The 22,623-nt window shown below is 51.8% G+C and overlaps 1 protein-coding gene across 13 annotated transcripts in view; it reads left to right on the top strand.

The window, feature by feature from the left end:
- Positions 1-22,623, top strand: part of ATP2B2 (ATPase plasma membrane Ca2+ transporting 2) — a 385,217-nt gene that overhangs the window by 286,018 nt on the left and 76,576 nt on the right. For all 13 annotated transcript variants that reach the window (XM_031009131.3, XM_031009134.3, XM_004033609.5 and 10 more), the window contains 3 exons: positions 10,855-11,052; positions 19,892-20,149; positions 21,159-21,284. In XM_031009131.3, coding sequence (XP_030864991.1) covers positions 10,855-11,052; positions 19,892-20,149; positions 21,159-21,284 — 582 coding nt within the window. The remainder of the gene's footprint in view (positions 1-10,854; positions 11,053-19,891; positions 20,150-21,158; positions 21,285-22,623) is intronic.

Below are 22,623 nucleotides of genomic sequence, written 5' to 3'. Positions count from 1 at the left end.
AGCCCAGGAACTGGGTGGTTGTGAGGACATGGGGAGCCATGGAAGGTTGTGGATCAGGGCAGGGATGCTGTGACAGCCGAACTTGAAGACCGGCTCCTGGCCCCACGCTGCCCCATCTCCTCTTCCAGTCTCCTTTTTCTCGCCACTCAGCTTCTAGTTTCTCCTTCTCCAGCCTTCTGCAGCCACCCGTAGGAGACAAAGGGTCAGAGTGTTCTGTGTACCTGGGGACTCAAGTCTGGGTCTGTCAGCCACAGCACTCATGACCTCCTCTGCTGCAGGAAGAGAGGTTGTGAGCCTGACTGTTGGCAGCTTTCAGGGAAGGAGAAGGGCCCTGTGGGAGCTGGCAGCCCCTACAGAAGAAAAGGAACAGTCGACCCAGGCTGAGTGCAGGCTCTGTCACCACCCCACTGTGTGACCTGGACAGGCCTCAGCAATAAGCCCCACGTCTCAGGGTTGTTGGCGAGGCTCAAAGGTGATGCTGTGCCGAAAGCACCTGGCAAGTATTAGGCTTCCTCCTCACCCTCCTCCCTCAGGCTGGTGGCTCTTCAACCCGAGCCTGTATCCCCATTGCCAAGGACAATGCAGCTGGCCCTGCCCCATCCAAGAGTGTGTGACTCAGTAGGTCTGGGTGGGCCCTGAGAATGTGCATTTCTAACAAGTCCCCAGGTGATGCTGAAGCCGCCGCTCCAGGGACCACTAAGTTTTCATCCCCTGCTGCACATTGCAATCCCTGGGGAGCTCTTCTAACTCCCAAGGTCCGGGCCATGCCCCAGCCCAATTCAATTAGAATCTCTAGTTTGGGGCTCAGGCATTCATATTTTTTAAAGCTCCCTGGTGGCTCCAGTGTACAACCAAGTTAGGAACTAGTGCCTTGGAGAAGGCTCAGTAATAGCAACAACAATAGCAGCTGATATTAGTCAAGGCCTTCCCATGTGCCAGGTGCCCAGATGTGACCTCATGTAACTCTGTATGGCAGGCACTATCATTATTCTCATGCTGCACATGAAAAAACCAAGGCCCAGGCCAGGTGTGGTGGCTCACACCTGTAATCCCAGCACTTTGGGAGGCCGAGGAGGGTGGATCACCTGAGGTCAGGAGTTCTAGACCAGCATGGCCAACATGGTGAAACCCCATCTCAACTAAAAATACAAAAATTAGCCAGGCATGGTGGCAGGCACCTGTAACCCCAGCTACTCGGGGGGCTGAGGCAGGAGAATCGCTTGAAGCCGGGAGGCGGAGGTTGCAGTGAGCCAAGATCACCACCATCGCACTTCAGCCTGGGGGACAAGAGCGAGACTTCATCTCAAAAAAAAAAAAAAAAAAAAAAATTAAACCAAGACACAGAGAGGGGAAGTTACCCACCCGAGGTCACAGAGCTGGAAGGAGTCTTGAGTGAGGCCCAGACCTAGATCCGCTGTCCCATGTCATTGCTTTGTCTTGAAGCGGTGTGGCTTCCCACAGTCCCAGCAGTGATGCCTGTGCAAGCTACCCACTCTGTCTGACCTCTGACAGGATATGAAGCACGTGGTGCCCTCCCCCACTCAGCCTGTGCCACACACCTTTGTGTGCCCGTGTCTGCACACTGACTCAGCCACATCCTCGGGCACGCATGCATGCACTGACAGCCTCTCACAGGCACTAAGGCCCATGCCTGCCTTCTGGGTGCCTCTCAGGCTACATTTTAAATATACGAAGCAGGGCCACGAGGCCACCCTTGTGGTTTTTCCCCAGAAAGCACTTACCATTCGTTGTATCTGAAATTTCCTAAGCACCCCATTGTCGCAGGGGTCAAGCTGGAGTGAATCAGCATTCACATTGGCTTCACCAGATAGGGTCACTGTGGGGCATTTGCAGAAAGACACAGCCTACCCCCAACTAGATCAGGCTGGAACAGGGCAGGGTGGCCGCTGAGCTCTGTGGCAAGAGGCCTGGCTCGGCTGCCTTCCCAGCAGAAGAACCCTGTGCCTCAGTGTGTGCATCTGCATAATGGGTGCTCAACATAGAACAACTTTACCATCTACAAAGCACTGTCAGAGCCTTGGTTCTGTGTGATCCTCAAGTGAGACAGCCCAAGGCCCCTCGGAGAGGCTGAGTGATCCACTCAAGGTCACACAGGAAGGAAAGGTAGATTCCAACCAGGTCTCCAGATCTAGGTAGGGGCATGTTATGGCTGTGGTGGTGTTCTCTGACACAAGCTAAGAGAGTGGCAACACAGACAGAAATTCCTGCAATGCATATTCCAGGCCCAGAGTAACATAGTGGTGTACGGTGGTGGTAGTGACAGCTGCATCTATCCTTTGTGAAGGCCAGTATATGCCAAGCACTATTTCCACACATCATATTCCCAATCCTCTGTCAACCCCAGACTGCAGGGGATGTCAGAGACAGGGCTTTTTTTTCCCACAGAGGCATTGTCTGTCTGTCCCAAGTCCATTAAGTGGCTCTTACAGGGGGCACGTGGCCACCCGTGGTGGGAGGGGCTTCTGGACAACCTCAGCACACACATCCCCATCTCTGGTCCCCAGAAAGGCAGGAGGGGAGAGAGGTTTCCTGAGGGACTGCTGTGTGCTGGTGCACATTTATTCCCATTTCACAGAGGTGAACACTGTGGCTCTGAGAGGGGAAATGATTTGCCCAAGGCACCAGCACTGAACCAAAGAGCTGCTGGGATTTGAACCCAGGGCTGAGGTTACCCATTGGCCTGCTGCTGTCACACACCATGCAGTTCATCCCAGCTGATGGCCCCCGGCCCTGCAGACAAGGCGCCCAGCTCCCAGCCCCCCACTCCTGGAAACAGTTCTGCCCTCGACTGAATTCCACCCCCTCACTGCTACCCCGGTGGCCTGGGTGACTCTGGGGGAGCAATTTGTTTTTACACTAACTCTGAGCAGCAGATGGAGAGTTTGGGGGACATGACTATTGTTGGGTTTTTTTCTTAAAATCATTTGCTGAGGCTGCAGGCAGGTCCGCTCAGCCAGACAGTGCCCCTGAATATCAGCCAGCCTCAGAGGGCAGTTAGTGTATTCCTGCTCTCACCAGGGGCGAAAACAATCTCTGGGGTCCCTTTGCTGGAAATAAAGATGTGCAGCCTCATGGGGCCTCAGAACAGGGGAGAAGAGGTCAGTGGTCACCTGGATGGCCTGGAAAACTCACCTTGAGTCCCTCCCAGTTGGGCTCTACTTTTGATACAGCCCAGCCTCTCAGTGTGAGGTGCCCCACACATGGGAAGAGCAGAACCCTGCCCTGCCCTCAAGTACAGCACTAGAGCAGAAAGTAAGCCATATGTTAAATGTCTCCATTCCTTCGTCTCGCCCCTTCATTCTGACTTCTAACCCAGCCCCTGCTCCTTTACCTACCTCAATAGCCTTTTCTTTATTCTGATTAATTAACCGTGTTCCACTTTATAAGTAGCTTATAAAAGTTGTCTCATACAAAATGATTTTAAATGCCCTAAGTTAGGAAATCCAGACAAAGAGAGGAGAGGAGAAATAGGATGGAGATTTGACAGCTCGATGCATGCTGCTGAGTCCTCTGGTGTAGCTCACAGAGGTGAACTGCGTATTCAGTACCGAGCTACCAAGCAGGCAAGGGGAAGATGGCAAAAAGATGAGTTATGAGAGCCAGAGTCTCCATTAGAGAACACTCTCACTCTCACCCCAAAGGCCTGTGTAAGCCTGACCCCATGTGGCATGCTATAAATTCAGTTTCTATTCCCAGCCTTTCCTGGCCACTGGGGACAAAGGGTACAATAGATGTGTCCTCTTCCTTGAGGACCATATGACCCCTCTTCTGAGGAGCAAACCAGGAATGCTTCAGCCACTCTGGCCTTTCCCAAGACCTTTGGAGTTTCTCTTGCCTTCTCACAGCCCTTCTCCCGACCCATACCCCTTCATCTGATCAACCCTCACTCCTTCCAAGCTCACCCAATTACAACTACACGTCTGCCAGGCGATCCTTCCTGACACTCCTGTCTTCCTTACAGTAGTGTCCCCAACATATAGAACAAAGTCTGGCTTATAGTAGGTGCTCAATCAAAATTCGGTGATTGATTGAATGAGTAAATGGATGACTGGATGTGCACTATTTAGTATGACCCTAGGTACCTTTTCTAGCTTCAGAGGGCCTGAGAAGGGTGGGGGAACTCAGACCTCCTTAAGATAGGAGGATCTTGAGTCTTGAGTGGGGCCTGGCATCTGGTGCGGGACACCCATTGTGGGCCGTCCAGCTTCTGTGTAAACATGCTCCCTCCCTCCTTCCCGGAATAATCCATCCATCCTCAGCTCACCCATTAGAAAGTCCTTCCCTCTCATAGTGAGGAGCGCCTCTGCCCAGCTGCTGCACCATCTGGGATATGAGGAGCCCCTCTGCCCAGCCCCCGCCACTGTCTGGGAAGTGAGGAGCACCTCCGCTCGGCCCCCACACTCTCTGGGAAGTGAGGAGTCCCTCTGCCCGGCCGCCCCACTGTCAGGGAAATTAGAAGCGCCTCTGCCCAGCTGTTGCCCCCTCTGGGAAGTGAGGAGTCCCTCTGCCTGGCCGCCGCCCCATCTGGGAAGTGAGGGGTCCCTCTGCCCGCCACCCACCTTCTGGGAAATGAGGAGCCCCTCTGCCCGCTCCCCCCCATCTGGGAAGTGAGGAGCACCTCTGCCTGGCTGCCGCCCTATCTGGGAAGTGAGGAGCCCCTCTGCCTGGCCACTCACCATCTGGGATGTGAGGAGCCGCTCTGCCCCGCCACCCACCATCTGGGAAGTGAGAAGTGCCTCTGCCCGGCTGCCGCCCCATCTGGGAAGTGAGGAGCGCCTCTGCCTGGCCGCTGTGCAACTCTCCAAGTGTGAAATCACAGCCTTTTGTGTGATCTTTCTGCCCTCCCCGTTTGCATTTTCGACATTAAAGTTTACTTTCTAATTAAAAAAAAAAAAAAGAAAAAGAAAAAGAAAGTCCTTCCCTCTCATAAAGCCAGAGGCCCCTCCTTGTACCTCTTCCTCCAGGTCCCCAGCTCTGTGCTCTGGGGCCAAAGCACAGGCTCCCTTTGCCCCCAAGAGAACCACTGTCCCTCGAGCTTTGCTTAACAGAGGTGAGGTGGGGCTGGAGTTTGTCAGATGGCTCTCAAACATGAGTTCCAACTCTAATAGGTCTGGGCACATGCCCTTGGTGAGCTAGATGTCAAGATTTCTATATGGGAATTGACTTTTTAATGTTTGTAACAAATTTCCATTTTTTTTAAAACACCAGGCAGACCAAATGAAACCTCTTTAATGGCCTGAGACTGCAGTTTGCAGGAGCCAGAATTGGCTAAAAAGAGAGAGGAAGGTACCCCAGGCAAAGGAATGGGAATGGCCAGGGCAGAGGTTTAGAGGCTGGGGAAGAGCCCAGTTTGTATCCAGGACAGCTAGATACAGATGTACTTTGAGGCCAAGGCTCCTCAAATACCCACTGACAGCAAGCAGCCGTGACAGCAGGGAGTTCCTATACAGCCAGTCCCTCACTTTGCGCCGTGGCTGTCTTCTTTTACATACATGGTAGGACACACAGATTCTGCCCACAGTTGAAAAATCTGGGAGAGTGTTGGAGTGTTTTTTTACCTTCACAGTAAAAGCGCATGCCTTTACAGTTTAGAGAGCTTCACACACATTGCTCTGTGCTTGGGTTTCCCCAGCCTAGAGGTTATTTTGTTCCCATTTTATTAATGAGAAAACTGGGTCTCTGAGGGGTGAAACTGGCCCAAGCTCACTCACAAGTCAGTGGTAGAACAAAGACCAAAACCTGGCTCCTCCTCTAGTGCTCTGACCTCTGCTTATAATTACACAGAAAGAAAATTCACATTTGAAAGCCTACAACCCCACATAGCATCTGTCTGGACATTTGTGTTTCTGAATTTTCAGGGCCTCGCTGCCTTTGTCCAGTAATCTTTGACACACTGTATTAATTTTTAATATGCGAAATGGTGAGATGCTCTTTAATCTAAATTGAATCTCAAACGCCATTCATCTCTCACACCAGCCTCTGTTGTTTCCGCTCCCAAAAATATGTGTGTTAATTTTCAGCAGAAAGGAAAAGAGACCACAAGATTCAGCTCCTGGGAAGGGCATGACAGGTAGGCTGGACCAGGCAAGCTGTTCCACCTGCAGGTCCTCAAAACCCCTGTCTTTGGATACCAAGTACCAGAGCCACCAGCCCTAGCCTTCCACCAGACCAATCCTTCATGTCACATGTGGGGAAACTGAGGCCCAGAGAAGAGAAGTGGCTTGTCTGCAGTCACAAGGCCCTTCCACTGTGCCTCTCCTCACCTTGACTGACCCCTTCCTATCTTGTCAAAATCCTGCCAGTTCAAAGTCTTCCTCTCCAGAACGTCTGGCTTGATCTCCCACCTGGCCTAAAAACCGGGCGGTAATAATGACACAGTACATCTGCCCGGTGCCGGGCACAGCACTACACTCCTTACGTGAGACATCGTGTTGAAGCCTCGCCCTAACCCTGTAAAATAGGCACTGCTGTTGCCCGCAAAACGAGAAATGAAGGCAGTGAGAGGTGAAGCACTTAACCAAGGTCACCCAGAGCTGGGATTTGAACGCAGGCCATCCAAGTTCAAACCCCACCTGTGTTCTTGGGGTTTGGTTTCCTCAGCTCCGGCTTGGCTGTTCTTCCACTGAGAAGAGGGGAGTGAGCAAGACGTTGTGACCACCTCCACCTTCTCAGAGGCCCCATGTGAGCCTCAGTGCCCAGGGTTCGCACCTTGGACTTTGATTCTGGGATGCTTGTAGTGGAAACTGCCATGGGAACAGTCCTAGCAGAGCACACAAATGTGTTTATGCCCTGAGTTGTTATTTCTGAAGAACAGAGGGCCTCTCAGAAGTCTGTGGGGAGTGGGCAAGGGCGGGGGCTGGGGAAGGAGCTGCCTGGAAGAGGGAGGGAGGGACACAGAAGCTGCTCTGTGCCGACCCCTCACCCTTCCAGCCACATCGCCCTGTCCCAATCCATAGCCTTGGGGGTCTCAAACTAGCAACCTAGGGGCTGAATCCAGCCCACAGATATGTTGTTCTTGGCCCTGGCATGTTTTTAATGGGGAGATTTTACATCAAATTCCAGATGTGCAGCTTCTCTTAGAAGATTGGAAGATCTGCCACACTGGGCCCACATCCCCCACAGGAGCTGAGAAGCAGCTGTCCTCTTCAGAAGGGCCAAGGTTCTTCAGTTTGCTCCAGTTTCTACCACTCCCTAATGTCTCCCACTCACCTACTTCACTCATTCACAAAACCCACCCAACCCCCACACCTATTTGAATTTGCAGCCCCTGCTCTGTCTGCTGTCCTGGGACTCAGGATCTCAATGCCTGGCCTGTGGATTCCCAGCATGACAGAGCCCCAGCATGATATGGCCTGACTTCCAAAATGGAACACCCACATTATCAACTGTTTACACTGTGGACTCTGGAATGTCTGAATCGCAGAACTCAGAAGGTTCAGAGACTCCCCTCTCTTGGAATCAATCAGGCAGGGCCCAGAAGTTTGGCTGGCCTCACTTACTTTTTCTTGACAAAAACCTTAATTTGCACCAAATCTAATGAGGAGCTCCAAAATGTGAAAACAGACCCCAGGAAAACCATTTCAGGGCCTGCAGACCTCAGAACCCCTGGGATTCTCAGGACCTACCCATCTTATTGAACACTCCCATTGTTGAAATGGGGAAACTGCAGCTCAGAGAAGGGAATTGGCTGGCCAAAGCCACAGCAAACTGCCATAACAGGCCAGTGTTGGCGGGTCATAGCCCCTCCCTCAGAGGCCCACTGCCCTCTTGAACTCTCCCTTCTCCCTTGTCAAAACTCAGTCCCAGGAAAAAGCCTGAATGAAACTCATTCACACCATGGCATCCAGAACTGATGATGGCTTCCCCTCCCGGAAAGTCTAAAGGAATTGGAGCTTTTAATTAAAGGAATAAAAGTCAAGTAGAGGAATTCCAGGTGTTGGCTATGGGTAGAATTGGACAAAAGGAGGAAGACAGGGAAGCTTCCTGCAGTTCCTGGAATCGTGCTACAGTGTGCCGTGCCTGCACACTCTGTACGTGAATCTCCCAGATGGCCAGCCCAGCACGGAACAGTGGAGGAAGTGTTCCCACGCGCTTAGATCAAGGCTACCCTGGGCTCTCAGGGCCTAGGAGCTGCCCCACAGCAGCAGCTTGGTCTCAGGGCAGCCTGTCTCCCCATCTATGAAATGAGCCTAACCTGGCTCTGGGTTCATTCGTTCTCACTGCATGCAGGACATGGGATCCCAAGAGCTTGCCTGCACCAACAAGCAGGCTGGCGTGAGGTCTCCTAGGGAGGGAGCCATCCCTGGGCTCCCCCAGTGGGGGTGTCTCAGCCAGCCTGGCCCTTAGAGGCTCCTGATGGAGATCTCATGGTCAGCATCTGAGGAGACTCTGCATCTAGAACCCCAGAGAGACTCCCAAACCACAGGCTGCTGAACTCCCGGAACCACTGAGCTCTGACATCCATGGGCAGCCAGGTCTGTTCCATGCACATCACACTCCCCAGAACCTGGCACCAGGCTAGGCCCACAGTGTGGGCTCCAGGAATGCAAACTGAATGAATGAATGGGTGAATGAGGCAATGAACAACAGACTGTTAGAACCCTAAAACCATATATTAGACCATGAGGTCCCATCAGCCACATGGTCCAGTCCTGCAACCCCAGTGTGCTGCTAGTGCTGTTCACAGGAGTAGACTGAAGGCCATAGGTTTGATGAGGGGTGTGTGCCCCTCCCTGTCCACCCCCATCTGTCCTCACTAAGACACAAGAAGAGCTAGGGTTTGCTGGGTCAGTGACAGGACTGTCATTGCCCCGCTGCAGGGCCCATTTTTGCTCTACTGTTTGGGCCAGGCTGCACACCTCGGGCCAGGCTCATAACACTCGGACCTGCATTTAGTGGGTGGGACAATTGTAAGGCTTCAGGTGCCAGGCCCTGAGGGACAGGAATCAGACTGGTCTTTGTCCCCAAGGTCCACGGCCCAAGTAGGACAGGGGTCTGGGGAAGTGGTAAGCCTGCTGCGGGGAAGACTGTGGGAACTAAAGGCAGAGGGCCACTGTCCACCTGGGGTGGAGAGGAGGCTGCTCAGCAGGGGCCCTTGAGAGGGGCTCACAGTGCTGAGTGGAGGAAAGGCTGTTCCTGGTTTGCTGAACAGCAGGAGCAAAGGCCTGGGGGTGTGACAGGACACTTGTCATGGAAAAATAAAGTGGCACACCAGCTACTTGGGGCGACATGGGGCAGCTTGAAAGGAAGGCTGAAGCAAGGAGAAGCACCGGCCTCTGAGGGGCACAGCAGACAGTGGACAGAGGGAGTCTTCCCCACCAGAGCCACACACCTCCTGGTCACACGCCTGAATTTCTTCCATGAGAGGTTCACCCTTCCAGGCCCCTCTTCCAAGGTACAGATACACCTGGGGTTCATCAACTGTGGGTCATCCATACCCCAGTACCAGGGAGTTTAGGAGGGGATGTATAGACAGGATGTATAGTGGCCAGTGCCAGAGCAGGGAAGGGCACAGCATGGGCACAGTGTGGCAGGAGGAAGGCAAAGTGCTGGCCTGGCTCTGCTGGGCGGAAGCCACATGGCAAAAGCCAAGGCTGCAGACACAGGTTGCGGGTCAGAAGAGAGGGCCAGAGCGCCAGGCTGGGAAACACGGGCTTTATTCCAAAGACAGTGAGCAGCCTTCCAAGGCCTTTGAGCAGGTGCGTGAGAGTGGACTTGCAAGTCTGGAAGAATTATCTGGAAATGCAGATGGTGGGTGGAAGTGGGCCCTTACCACTCTGTCCGGTCCCCACATGATGAGGGGTGCACCTGGCTATACCTCACTCCTTTGTCCAGAAGAGGAGAAACCACCAGTGTCAGCTGCATGTCCACCAGGCACGCTCCGAGCACATTGCAAGGCATCCACGGCGAGGGCCGCTCCTAAATGGGCACTCTTCTGTCTGGTGAGCTTCTCTGTTCCAGTGTCTGCAACAGTGCCAGGCACTTGGTAGGTGCTCAATAAATGCTCACGGACTACATGAATCACCTCATGTGATATTCACAACCACCCATGGGTTAAGTACAATCACCATCCGCATTACAGAAGAGGGTACTGAGGCTCAGAGAGCGAGGGCCATCACGCTGGGATTTTAATCCAGGCAGTGGCTTCTGATTCTTCTCTAACCACTGCGCGGCATTCGACAGGAGGGAGAGCGGAAGGAGGATACCAGCGCGAGGCGGCTCTAGGAGTGTGGATTCGCTTCCCATGGCTGCCACAGCAAATGACCACAGACTGATTGTGGCTTCCTCATGACTCGAGGCCAGAGGTCAGAAATCAGGTGTCAGCAGGGCCACCTCCCTCTGAAGACCAGGGAACAATCCTTCCTTGCCTCTTCCAGCGTCTGGTGCCCCCAGGCATTTCCTGGCTTATGGCTGCATCACTCCAAACCCTGCCTCTGTTTTTGCGTGGCCATCATCCTTCTGTGTCTGTGTTTCTTGTAAGGACACCTGTCATTGCATTTAGGGCCCAGACAGATAATCCTGGATGGTCTCGTCGTGATATCATTAACTTAAGTACAACAACAGGACTATTTTCCCAAATGAGGTCACATTCACAGGTTCCGGGGATGATGATGTGGATATATATTTTGGGGGCTGCCATTCAACCCACTGCACGGTGTCTCTGGCTTTTGGCAGGAGCCGACTTAGGGCCCAAAGCATGAAGAGATGTTGGGCTCCTGGGCCAGCCACCAGCAAGTTTCTTGCTCTGTTTCTCCTTTTCTGCCCCTAGATTCCCAGAACACGCCTGCATCTCTCCCAGGCCCCCAGGCCAACCTCTCTGTTCTCTGTCCACAGGTTTGCCGGGCACCGCTCCAGACCTGGAAAAGAGAAAGCAAATTTTTGGGCAAAACTTTATACCTCCAAAGAAGCCAAAAACCTTCCTGCAGCTCGTGTGGGAGGCGCTGCAGGATGTGACGCTCATCATCCTGGAGATCGCCGCCATCATCTCCCTGGGGCTGTCCTTCTACCACCCGCCCGGTGAGGGCAACGAAGGTAAGATAGGCCTCAGACCCACGAACCGCCCCACACACCTGGCCACCGCATCCACGCTGGGGGGCACTCATGGCTCACACAAATAATCCTCTCCTCCCAGGGGAAGAAACCGAGGTCCAAGGGGCAGGGCCCCGCCCATAGCCAACACAGCCAAAGGGTGGCCGAGCCAGGCCTCAGCCCTGTTTTCCCTGTGTGAAATGCACAAGAGTTGGACTGGCGACAGTAATCATTTTAGTGAGCATTTTTGAGCACTTACAGTGTGCTAAGCCCTGGGCTGAGATGTCGCCCTGACAACCCCCTGAGGTAGCTGCCATAGTTATGCCCATTTTAAAGATGAGGAAACCTTGGGTTCGGTGTATACTGCTTGGGTGATGGGTGTACCAAATTCCCACAAATCACCACTAAAGAACTTACTCATGTAACTAAGTACCACCTGTTCCCCAAAAACCTATGGAAATAAAAAATATAAAAAAAAGATGAGGAAACCAAGGCACAGAAAAGGGGGTTACCCTGCTGGAGGTCACCAGCTAATAAAGAGTCCTCAGATTTTGCTGTGGAGCCTTTTGAAAACATCGTTGTCAGGCCCCATCCTAAGAGAGCCTGGTTCTTTCTCTCCAGAGTGCAGGGATGGCTGGATTTTAATAAGCACGCAGGTGAGGGCGACCCTGACATCTGTGCAGGCTGATCTGTTTTATAATCTGCTTCTTCAGTCAGTAGGATATTGTAAATACTTTTTTGTGATTCATTGTGATTCAACATTTCCTAATGAATGTGCTGCATAAATAGATAACCCTACTACACCTTCAGACAAGCAAATTAAAAGTTAATAGCACATAAGAAATAACATTATGGGCCTCATTTTCCCTAAATAAGAAGGTGGTCTCTGAGGTCCCTTGAATATCTGTTGTCCTGCCCCCTCCCAAGCCAAAGTTGCCCAAGAAACTGGATAACCAAGTCTATTAGGCCAACTACCTCAATTTTACACATAATAAATTGATTTCTTACATGACCTCTTCCCATAGAGGGTTTAAAGACACGAGAGATACGTCTCACAGGATGCGGTCAAACAGAAAGCCAGCCAGAAAAGGAATGGAAGCAAAGAAACCAGCTATAATTGCTGCCATGATTGAGATTTAAATCTGACTTGAGGTTCCTGGCAGCCAAGACAGAAAGGGAATTAGGGTGATTTGCTGTGAATATACTAAAGAGTACTGAATTTAAAAAATAATAATACTAAAACAAAAATTTTAAAATGAAAAATAAAATTAAAAACTAAAAGGTAGATTTGCATAGCTCAAATTATCAACAAGGAGGAAAAATATTTAGGAAGATGACATTTCTCTTTACAAGAATTCTGGGATGAACTTTCACATAGGACATTATAAAAAATGTGCAATGGGCAGCCTTTGAAGAAGTTTTATACCAAATATGAAAGAAGGTAGTACATGACGACTTGAATAAGCCTTGAACAAAGCTAAGAGTGTAACACAAATGCATAATGATAATACTTCTTACTATTTTTATAGCTACCACTAGTTGGGAGCTATTATCATAGAAGTCCATTTAATTATCAGTCCTCACAACAACCCTATAGATAGGTGCTATTATTATCCATGAAACCAAGGCCCTGAGACAGCAAATCGCTTGCTAAGGGCACACAGCTAGAAAGTAGCAAAACCATGACTCAGACCAAAGCATTCTGGCTCCTCGGTCCTGTCCCTCAGCTGCGTTTCCTCAGAGAGGGACAGGACTGAATCAACTCGGATACATGGCCTCATGCAACCCAATTCAGTACAAGATTAGAACTCAGATAGCAGGTGGTGGAGGGGGTGGAGGGGTAACATGGACCGAGCTCCTCGTGTGTGCCAGGAGGAGTTTCTCACCCTCTAAACAGATGGCTGCGATGTTCCATCTTAGAGATTCAGAAACCAAGGCCCAGAGAGGGGAAGGACTTGCCTGCGGTCACAAAGCTACCTTAGACGGTAGGGCAGGATTTTCAACCCGAGTCTGTCTGGCCCTTTCCAAGGCTCTTCCCTGCCTCTGGCTGGGGCACTAGCTCAGGCCATGCCCTGGTCCAAGGCAGCTGCACACAGTCCAGCTTCACTGGGATCAAAAGTTCTTGGGCTTTGTGACCATCCTGACTCCTTCTCCGGAAGCCCACGCCCTGGCCTGAGACCTGAGCTCTGGGCCTTCCATGTTTCCAGGACTCCTGTGCCCCAAGTCAGGCCGGGGCTCCATCAATCCCCAGCCACCAAGTGCAAAAACAAACAAACAAAAAACCCTGAGAGAGACATCAGTTTCACCAGGGAAGTTGACAGGGACAGTTATGTGGCCTTCTTGGCTCCCTTCTCCCTGCACACAGCCTTCCAGAGACTGGGGCCCAGCTGTGACTGAGCACCCAGCACACGTGGCACTTTATGTCGGGGTTCTCAGTGAACCCTCACACCCATTTCACAGACCAGGAACTTTCGGTCAAAGATCTCCAACAGGGCCCTCCCTGAGCAGCCGGTGTTGAAATTGTGCCATTGCTATGGTGCTAGTGAGTTTTGTCTGAAATCATGAAATGCACCCAATTTCTTTTTGACAACAGCTGCCACATCTTGGAAGGCACCGGAGTCCAGTGATCAGAGCCTAGGCACAGGGCCTGGATCTGCCTGTCTGGCCCTGGACCCAGGCCGGCCCTCCATGTGCTCAGCTTCAGTGTCTTCATCCATAAAATGGGGTGAATGATAGTACTTGCCCTGTGGAGATCTTGTGATGATTGAAGGAAACAATGCAAAGCACTTAGCATGGAGCCCTGAGCAAACCTCAGGAAGCAGGTGTCACTCCCCACGTGGCCGATCGCTCCTGGTTTCTGGAAAAGTGGCCACGTTCAACACCCCACAATTCTAGTATCCTCTACAGCAACGCAGGGGTGGACAGTGTGAGCATATTAGAGCCACGGGTTCCAAAGCCCCAGCACCTGTCACTCTTGCCTCCAGCCCTTGCCATGTTGAGTCCTCAGAGGTCCACTGCCCGCCTCCGCCCCAGGTCTAAAGATCCAGGAGTTAAGGCCTGAGCCAGGCAGAGAGCCTTGCTTCTGAGGGGGCGGGCAGCCCTGTGCACAGAACAGACTCAGGAAGTTCTACAGAAGGAGCAACGCCGGCCCTGTCAGCAGAAGGAAGGAAGGAGGGAGCGCAGGCTAGGGGGAAGGAGGAAAAGGAAAGGAAGAAGGAAGGCAGGGAGGGGCTTATTTATAACCTGGCACCCATAGGAAAGATGGACAACTTCCACTACCGGCTTCACCAAATCCCTGGTGCTCACATTGTGTTTGAACTCATTCAGTTTTGTTTATCACTTGCCATTATCTTAAGTGCCTTGGAATGGGCATCCTCAGCCCTGAGCTCTGATGCTAGCCAGGTACACGGCATCCCCACCCCCACCCCATCTGGCAGGTGAGGGAACTGGAGCTCCAAGAGGGGAGGGTGGGGACTCACCCAGAGTTGTGGCCTAGGACCCCAAGTCAGGCCTCAGGCTTCCCGCACTGGGGACAAACTCAAGAGCCAGGGATGAAAGACCCGCAACTGGACTCCTTCCAGGGTCAGGTCTGGGGGCAGGCAAGGAATACAACATGACGGCAGCACTACAGGGCTGACCGCCCCCACCAGAAGACACATCTTCCCGAGAGGGAGGCCTGCTCTTAGCAGATGACAAAGCAGGGGCTCGGGACCCAGTGGGATGTGGGTTCAAATCCAGGCTCAGCAACTCCCAGCAAGTGACTGCCCCTGCCCAGGCCTTACCTTCTCCCTCTGTAAGACAGGGCTGGTCACTGGCAATGTTGATGGGTGGAATTAGAGTCACACACGCAATGAGTGTATGAGTTTCTTGCCGTGCCTGGCCCATTGCAGATGGTTAGTAGATACAGTCATGTGTCGCTTAACGACAGGGACATGTCATGTTCTAAGGCAATTTCGTCATTGTACCAACATTGTAGAGTGTGCTTACACATACCTAGGTGGCACAGCCCGCTACACACCTGAGCTGTATGGTGCAGCCCGTTGCTCCTAGGCTACACACCTACACAGCATGTGACCAGACTGAATCCTGTAGGTAGCTGTAACACAATGGTATTTGTGTATGTAAACATAGAGAAGGTACAGTAGAAATATAGTATTATAATATTATGAGACCACTGCGGTAAATGCAGTCTGTCACTAACAGAAACGGCCTTGCATGGCTCATGACTGTGTTTGCTGAGTGACCACAGGGCCCTTGTCCAGCCGTGACACTGTTGCTATCTGTACACAGTGTCTAGTTTTACCTAATGCCTAACTCCTGGGGCTCTGCGCCACACTTCATCTCATCCTTTTCCCTAAAACCATTGGGCCAAGCTGGGCCAGCCTGGGCTGGATGCCCCCTGATGAGCAGGAGTGAAGGGGTATAAAAGCATCCCCAAACTTAAAGCCAGGAGCCCTCGTTTGAGTCCTGGCTATATCACTTCCTGGTGTGTGACCTTGGGAAGGTCTTATCTCATACTCATCACTGAGAAAGCAGTTGGGGCAGGGCTATGGGTGCTGCAGAACTCTGCAGCCTATTAGTCCTCTACCAACATCATTTTGTACATGAAGGATTACCTGGCTCAGAGACCTCTAGGCACTTGTCCTAGGTCACACAGCATGTTCATGGCAGGGCTAGGATTGGCACACTCAGTGCCCCTAACCCCCTGCTGGTGACAGCTCCCCCAGTGCCAGAGTGCCAAAAGAGTGATAGGCACATAGTAGGTGTTTAGAAAATGTTTATGGCTCAACCAGTTTTGAGGATCTTTGTTGGATACCAGGCCCTGGTAGCCATCTGGGAGGCAGATTCACCATTGTACTGGTGAACATGCAGACACGCCCAAAGAGTCCAAGGGGGTTCCCCAAGCTTACACAGAGAGGGAGAGGCCACACCCTCTATAGCCACAGGTCCAGGAAGAGCAGTTGCAGTTCCCTGGACCCTATGGCCACTGTCTCCAGATCCTGTCCCTGCCCCAGTCCAAGGGAGCCCCAGAGGAGACCTCAGCAGGACCCACCCACTCCCCTCTTCCCTCCCCTTCCTATTCTCTTCTCCCTAATTGCTCCAGGGGCAGCAGGAGTTGTTCCTAGGGTCGGACAGCTTCCAGGTGGCCGAATCCCTACCCCAGCGATCTGCACTCCCACTTTCTAGTCATCCCTTGGCACCGCGTGACAAGCAGCCAGTTCTCTGGAGACAATAGCTAATCGGCTTTTGCTGGCAGAGTGAGTGCCCTCCAAGGCCCAGAGGGTTCCTTGGTATTGAGTCAGCAAGGGCAGCAGGTAGGGCTGGGAGTTGGAATAGGGTGCAAATCCCACTCAGTCACTGTGCCCTTGGCTTTCAGAAGCCAGTCCAAGGAAAAAAGCTCATGAAAAGGGGAGAGGACTAACTTTTACCATGTATCTATCATGTGCCAGGCCCTTAGCTCACAAATCCGTTGGGTTATCCCACTTCACAGCTGTCTAATCTGAGGCTCAGAGAGGCCAAGTCACTTACCTAAAGTCACACAGCAGAGGTTGGACTTGAACTAGGTCTTTCCGATTCCAGAACCCGAAAGCTTGTCATTGATCTAAGTATCCAAATGCTCCAGTAGCTGCTCTAATGGGGGCCCCATTGAGGAAGCACACAGCAGGGGAAATAACAGCCTTCCGATTTCCAGAGCACATAGCAAGGGGCAGGGGATAACAAAAGTCTTGTAAAATGCAGCATGGGGCTCTGTAATCCCACTCCTTCCCCCTCCATGCCCCTAAGCCCCAAGAAAATGCGTTTCCATATACTGGGTTTCTGTTTAGCAAGGTTCACCTGTGTCTCCCAGTCTTTGGAGTCTCTATTGGTGTCATTCATGGTGGTACAGGAGGCACCGTTCACCATTTCCTCTCCTCCCATCATCATATGTCACTCAAATCCAGCAGGAGCTCCTTCTGTAATGTGGGCCTCAGGGCTTCATAAAGCCAGGCTGTGGAACTTGAATGCAATAATGCTCACCCACACACTGGAAAGTAAGAATCACCAGCTTTAACTGAGCATTTACTGTGTGCTCACTGCAGTGGGTGTTTTACCCGAAGGCTCTCTCTTAATCCTCTCAACCACCTTATGAGAGAGCACCTGCCATTTTGCAGATGAGAAAAACCAAAACAAGGCAGGCACAGTGGTTACATAGCAAGTTCATGGGCACACAGCAGTTAGCGCAGCTGGGATTCAAACTTGGTTACCATTAGGACAGTTATGATTACCATTACTCCAAGGCTGGTCCTGCTAAACAGTTTAAAATTACTGGAAGTCTGAAACTCCCAAGATGGGGAGAAAGGTGGTTTTGGGAACCCCACATGATGGCATTGTTTACTGGCCCGAAGGGAACGTCTGGTTCAGTGCAAGACCTGGAATTTTCCAGTGGTGCATGCAGCTGGGCCACAGTGATTCCATATCTCCCCAGGCTTGGGTCCCACCCTTCCAGGAGCCCAATGCCCATAAACATTCCTTGAGTGTCACTTGGACTTCTGGTCGTGTTGCTTCTGACCCCTGGCTTTCCAGAAGCTTCCACTGGGGTCTCTTGAAGCTTCTGTTCTCTGTTCCTTGAGACAGACTGGATTTCCAGATGCTCAGCCATAGATCTTTGGCAAACACATGGCAGAGGGGGCTGCTAGGCTCAGGGAGAGTGAACAGGCCAGGTCTGGTGTCAGATCCCAGATCTGGATCCAAACCCCATTATCTGCTGTGTGACCCCAGGTAAGTCTCTGCTTCTCTCTGAACAGGTACCCTTCTCTCAGCCAGCTTGAGGGTTAAAGTGAATGCTGGGTGCACAGCAGGCCTTGCAGGGTATCCAGTGCCCCACCTGGCCCCTGTGGAGGGGAACTGCTCTGAGTTTTCCAGGAAGGATGGTCCAATGCTGCTGGAGATTCCTTTCCATGGAAATGGCCGCTCCCCAGGTCCCAGGGGAAATGAAGGCCTGGGCGTGTCCTGGCTGTGGCACCTCACCTCCTGGGCCTCCACCTCTTGCTCTCAGGACACTTGTGGGGATGAGAGAGGGGTGTGGAAGGGCCTTAGGCCCAGCACTGCATGAGTAGGACCTGCCTTTGGGTCTGACGCCTTCGGATCAGATGTGCCTAGGTTCTTCTTTTTCTGTTCACCCCGTGGGCCTGGCAGACCTCGAGAGTTTTTGGGGCCTAGACTGGGAGGCTCAGTGATGCAAGCATGTGGGATGCAGGGTCACTGTAGGTCAGACAGGCGGCCTGCAGCTCAAGCCTCAGTGTCCTCACTGTGGAGGGCGGCTCACTCCTCAGCTGACATCTGACAAGGACTGAGTTAGAGAACCTCCTGTGTGCTGAGCTCTGGCCAGGAGCTTCCACCTTCCTCTCCCTGAGTCCTGGAAGGTGGTCTCAGTGATCCCTATTTTGCAGATGAGGCCACTAAAGCCGGGGAAGGGCAATGACTTACCCAAAATCATGCAGAGGCAGCAGCAGGATTAGAACCAGCTCATCTTCCCAACCTGCCTGGGCGATGTAATGAGACTCCAACAGAAGAAGAGGACACTGTTGGTGGGACTGTAAACTAGTTCAACCATTGTGGAAGTCAGTGTGGCGATTCCTCAGGGATCTAGAACTAGAAATACCATTTGACCCAGCCATCCCATTACTGGGTATATACCCAAAGGACTATAAATCATGCTGCTATAAGGACACATGCACACGTATGTTTACTGCGGCACTATTCACAATAGCAAAGACTTGGAACCAACCCAAATGTCCAACAATGATAGACTGGATTAAGAAAATGTGGCACATATACACCATGGAATACTATGCAGCCATAAAAAATGATGAGTTCATGTCCTTTGTAGGGACATGGATGAAATTGGAAACCATCATTCTCAGTAAACTATCGCAAGAACAAAAAACCAAACACCGCATATTCTCACTCATAGGTGGGAACTGAACAATGAGATCACATGGACACAGGAAGGGGAATATCACACTCTGGGGACTGTTGTGGGGTGGGGGGAGGGGGGAGGGATAGCATTGGGAGATATACCTAATGCTAGATGACGAATAAGTGGGTGCAGCGCACCAGAATGGCACATGTATACATATGTAACTAACCTGCACAATGTGCACATGTACCCTAAAACTTAAAGTATAATAAAAAAAAAAAAAAAAAAAGAAGAGGACAGCGGCAAAACTGCCTTTTCAGACCCTAAAGCAAGTGTAATATTGGCTGCCTTTGTTCTGGAAAAAAAAAAAAATACCTCACTTACTCTCTTTTCTCATGAATTAGAGAAAATTCCTTGTCTTTTCTCATCAATTAGAGAAAATTCTCTTTTCTCTCCTCTGTGCCTTGTCTGTGCTGTAGAGTCTGTGAACTTTACCACATTAAATTTCAACTCTCACAATAGGTCCCCGAGATAGAGAATATTCTTACCCAGATGAGAAAAAATGAGTTTCAGAAAGGGAGTCATTTGCCCAAGATCTCACAGCTAGAACAAAGGCAGAAAACTGAAGGGGCTAAGATGGTGGGCTCTGAAGCCAGACTGCCTGGGTTCACATTCCAGCTTCCTACTTGCCCTTCATAGCTTGGGCAAGTCACCTGACCTCTCTGAGAAACCTCAGCTTCCACATCTGTGAAATGGGCAGCGGGAGTACCCTGTGAGATGATCTGCGTGAAGCACTTTCCACAGGGCTTGGTACCCAGACACACTGAGTATCATCTGATTCTTAACACTTGTTACTTTGCAGAGCTGAGCTGTAAATCCAGGCCCATGAGGCCTCTCCTGTCTGGTTGACCTCACTCTGCCTGCTTCTATCTGGTCTTTCAGGATGTGCGACGGCCCAGGGTGGGGCAGAGGATGAAGGAGAGGCAGAGGCAGGTTGGATCGAGGGGGCCGCCATTCTCCTCTCAGTTATCTGTGTTGTCCTGGTCACGGCCTTCAATGACTGGAGCAAAGAGAAACAGTTCCGGGGCCTGCAGAGCCGCATCGAGCAGGAACAGAAATTTACCGTGGTCCGGGCTGGCCAGGTGGTCCAGATCCCTGTGGCTGAGATCGTGGTTGGGGACATAGCCCAGGTCAAATATGGTAAGTGTCCCAGCCACAGAGCCAGGTTCTAAAGCTGGATTCTGGCAGAGGTGGGACAGGCCAGGCTGATGCAAAGAGACTGGCTCAAGGAAGGGGGTGCATTCCTGAAGGCTGATCCCAAACCAAGATGTCTTCTGAGATCCTTTAGGAGGTGGAAGGGTACTTCCTGGAGGGGGTACAATCCCAGAATCCATTTAAATCAGAAATGACAAGTACATGGCACATGTGCCACCACTCTCCAAACTTCCACCCATAGCAGACATTACTAATCAGTCACGGCTCAGAGCCTGGATACAGCCACAGAAGCCTTCTCAGCACAGCACTCCAACAATCACTAATACTCAGAATGGGTTTATTAGATGAAACCTGTTTCCCATCCCTGATTCGACTGTTAATGGATGCTTGTTGGGCTAGAGGAGATGTTAGAAAGTGTGTGAGTGGATAAGTGAATATTCTGGGCCTGTGCTACTGCCATGGAGAAAACGGGCAGGCTGGCATCAAAGGGAGTTTAAGCCAGATATGTCCTAGGTAAGGTGAGGCAGAAGGTAGGGGAGAGATTGGAGTGCCCCTCCTCACTCTGCCCTAAAAGGCACACATCCCCTTGACGATGTGACTTGGTTGGGGTCTAAACCTAGCCAAGAGAGACTGGTTCCTTCCAAAATATTTCCCCTAAACCATAACTGAGACTAAAGCAGAACGAATTGTCGGGAGACCTGCACTGCAAGTTCAGGCGAGGTCAAGAGAAACACTTTGTAAAGTACATGCCCACTTGAGCGAGGGTTGCAGGGCCCCAACCTCAGCCCTCCAGGCCTTGTGCTGTGTACCTTAGCTCCAGTCTTGAGCTGTACATGGGCCTTCTATGGGCACCATCTTGGTTCCTACACCCTGGGAGCTCTAGGCATTCTGTCCCTGATGGCAAACCTTCCCTGGTGATCGCACCTTTAAGGGAATGTTCCAGCCTTCTAGTCACCTGAGAGCCTGCTGACTCCCCTGCCCTTCCTCTTGCCAGGTGACCTCCTCCCTGCCGACGGCCTCTTCATCCAGGGCAATGACCTCAAGATTGATGAAAGCTCCCTAACTGGAGAGTCTGACCAGGTGCGCAAGTCCGTGGACAAGGACCCCATGCTGCTGTCAGGTGAGCTTCAGCCTGATGTTGGGCCCATTCCCGTCACCATGCACAGGGGATGCCTGTGTGTCCCCTTCATGAGGCTGAAGGGACTCAGAGACTTTGATCCTTGGCTCTGGTATCTCCAGCCAGCTCAGCCCCAAGTGAGAACTCCCTTCCTTTTCCCTCACAAACACACATTGAGCCTACTGTGCACTCAGCAACCCCAGCCCTGGGGAGACTGCGGCGAATAAAATAGACAAAGCATTCCTGCCCTCATGGCATTGGCCTTCTAGTGACTTGGTTTACTAAAAAGCTGAACACCGAAGCCCACTCTCATTAGAGATGAGAAAGAATCAGTCAGGTGGTAAGCATTCTGGCCACCAGCTGTGTGCCAGGTACTGGGCCCGGCACTAAGGCTGCAGCAGTGAGTGAGGCAGGGAAGGCCCAGCCCTGAGGAGCTTGTGGCAGAGTGAGGAGCAGGGAGGCGATGTGAAAATTCCTGAGCGGAGAAGTGTGTGAAGAAAACAAACAGGGCACAAGGTGTACTGAGTGTGGGTGATGAGGAGGAGCTGGCCTTGTGACTATCTAGGAAGAACACACCAGGCAGAGGAAACAGCAGGGGCAAAAGCCCAGAAGCAGGACCGGCTGGAGGCTGCAGTGACATAGAGAGAGTGGAGAGGCCAGAGGTCAGGCCTCATGGGCCATGGTCAGCGTTTGGAAATTACTCCCGGTGTGATGAGGATTCTCTGAAACGGTTTTAAGCAGTGAGCTGATCATGTTTACATTTTTACAAGCTCACTCAGCTACAGGGGCAGAGAAGAGGTGGGGAAACCCTGCAGGGGTGAGACACTAGCCAGGTGAGGCCCCTGTTCACAGGGACGCCCAAAAGGCCTTATTGTCCAGCAGTGCTCAGCAAACACCCTCTGCAAAGCTACTCTGGGTGCTCAGGCCAAGTGCTGGGACTATCTCCACCCCCAACCCACCAGTGATTCAGGCCCAGCCCCTGCCCATGGGAGCCCCTAGCCTGAATGGCCTCGGGGATTCAGGCCTACCAACAGCTAATCCCACAGTAGACGTGTGAGGAAGGTGTTGTGAGAAAGCCAAGGAAGGAGCAGAGCTCCCTGGAGGAGGTGGCGTTGAGCTGGGTTTTGAAGGATGAATAGGAGCTTTCCAAGTCCAATTGTAGAGAACGGGCCCTCCTAGCAGAGGGAACCACGTACAAAGGCACAGAGGTCTGAAGGAGTGTGGAATGTCCTGGAAATACAAACGGGTCTGCAGGACAGGATGGTAGGAGTGAGAATAGAGGTGGGGACATTTATTTATCCAGCATTTATTCAACCAACAATTGTTAAGCACATACTGTGTG

The sequence above is a fragment of the Gorilla gorilla genome, chromosome 2 (genome assembly GCF_029281585.2).
Source record: "Gorilla gorilla gorilla isolate KB3781 chromosome 2, NHGRI_mGorGor1-v2.1_pri, whole genome shotgun sequence".
NCBI classification, from domain to species: domain Eukaryota; kingdom Metazoa; phylum Chordata; class Mammalia; order Primates; family Hominidae; genus Gorilla; species Gorilla gorilla.
The sequence above is the reverse complement of the archived record's forward strand: the minus strand, read 5'-3'. Positions and strand labels throughout refer to the sequence as shown.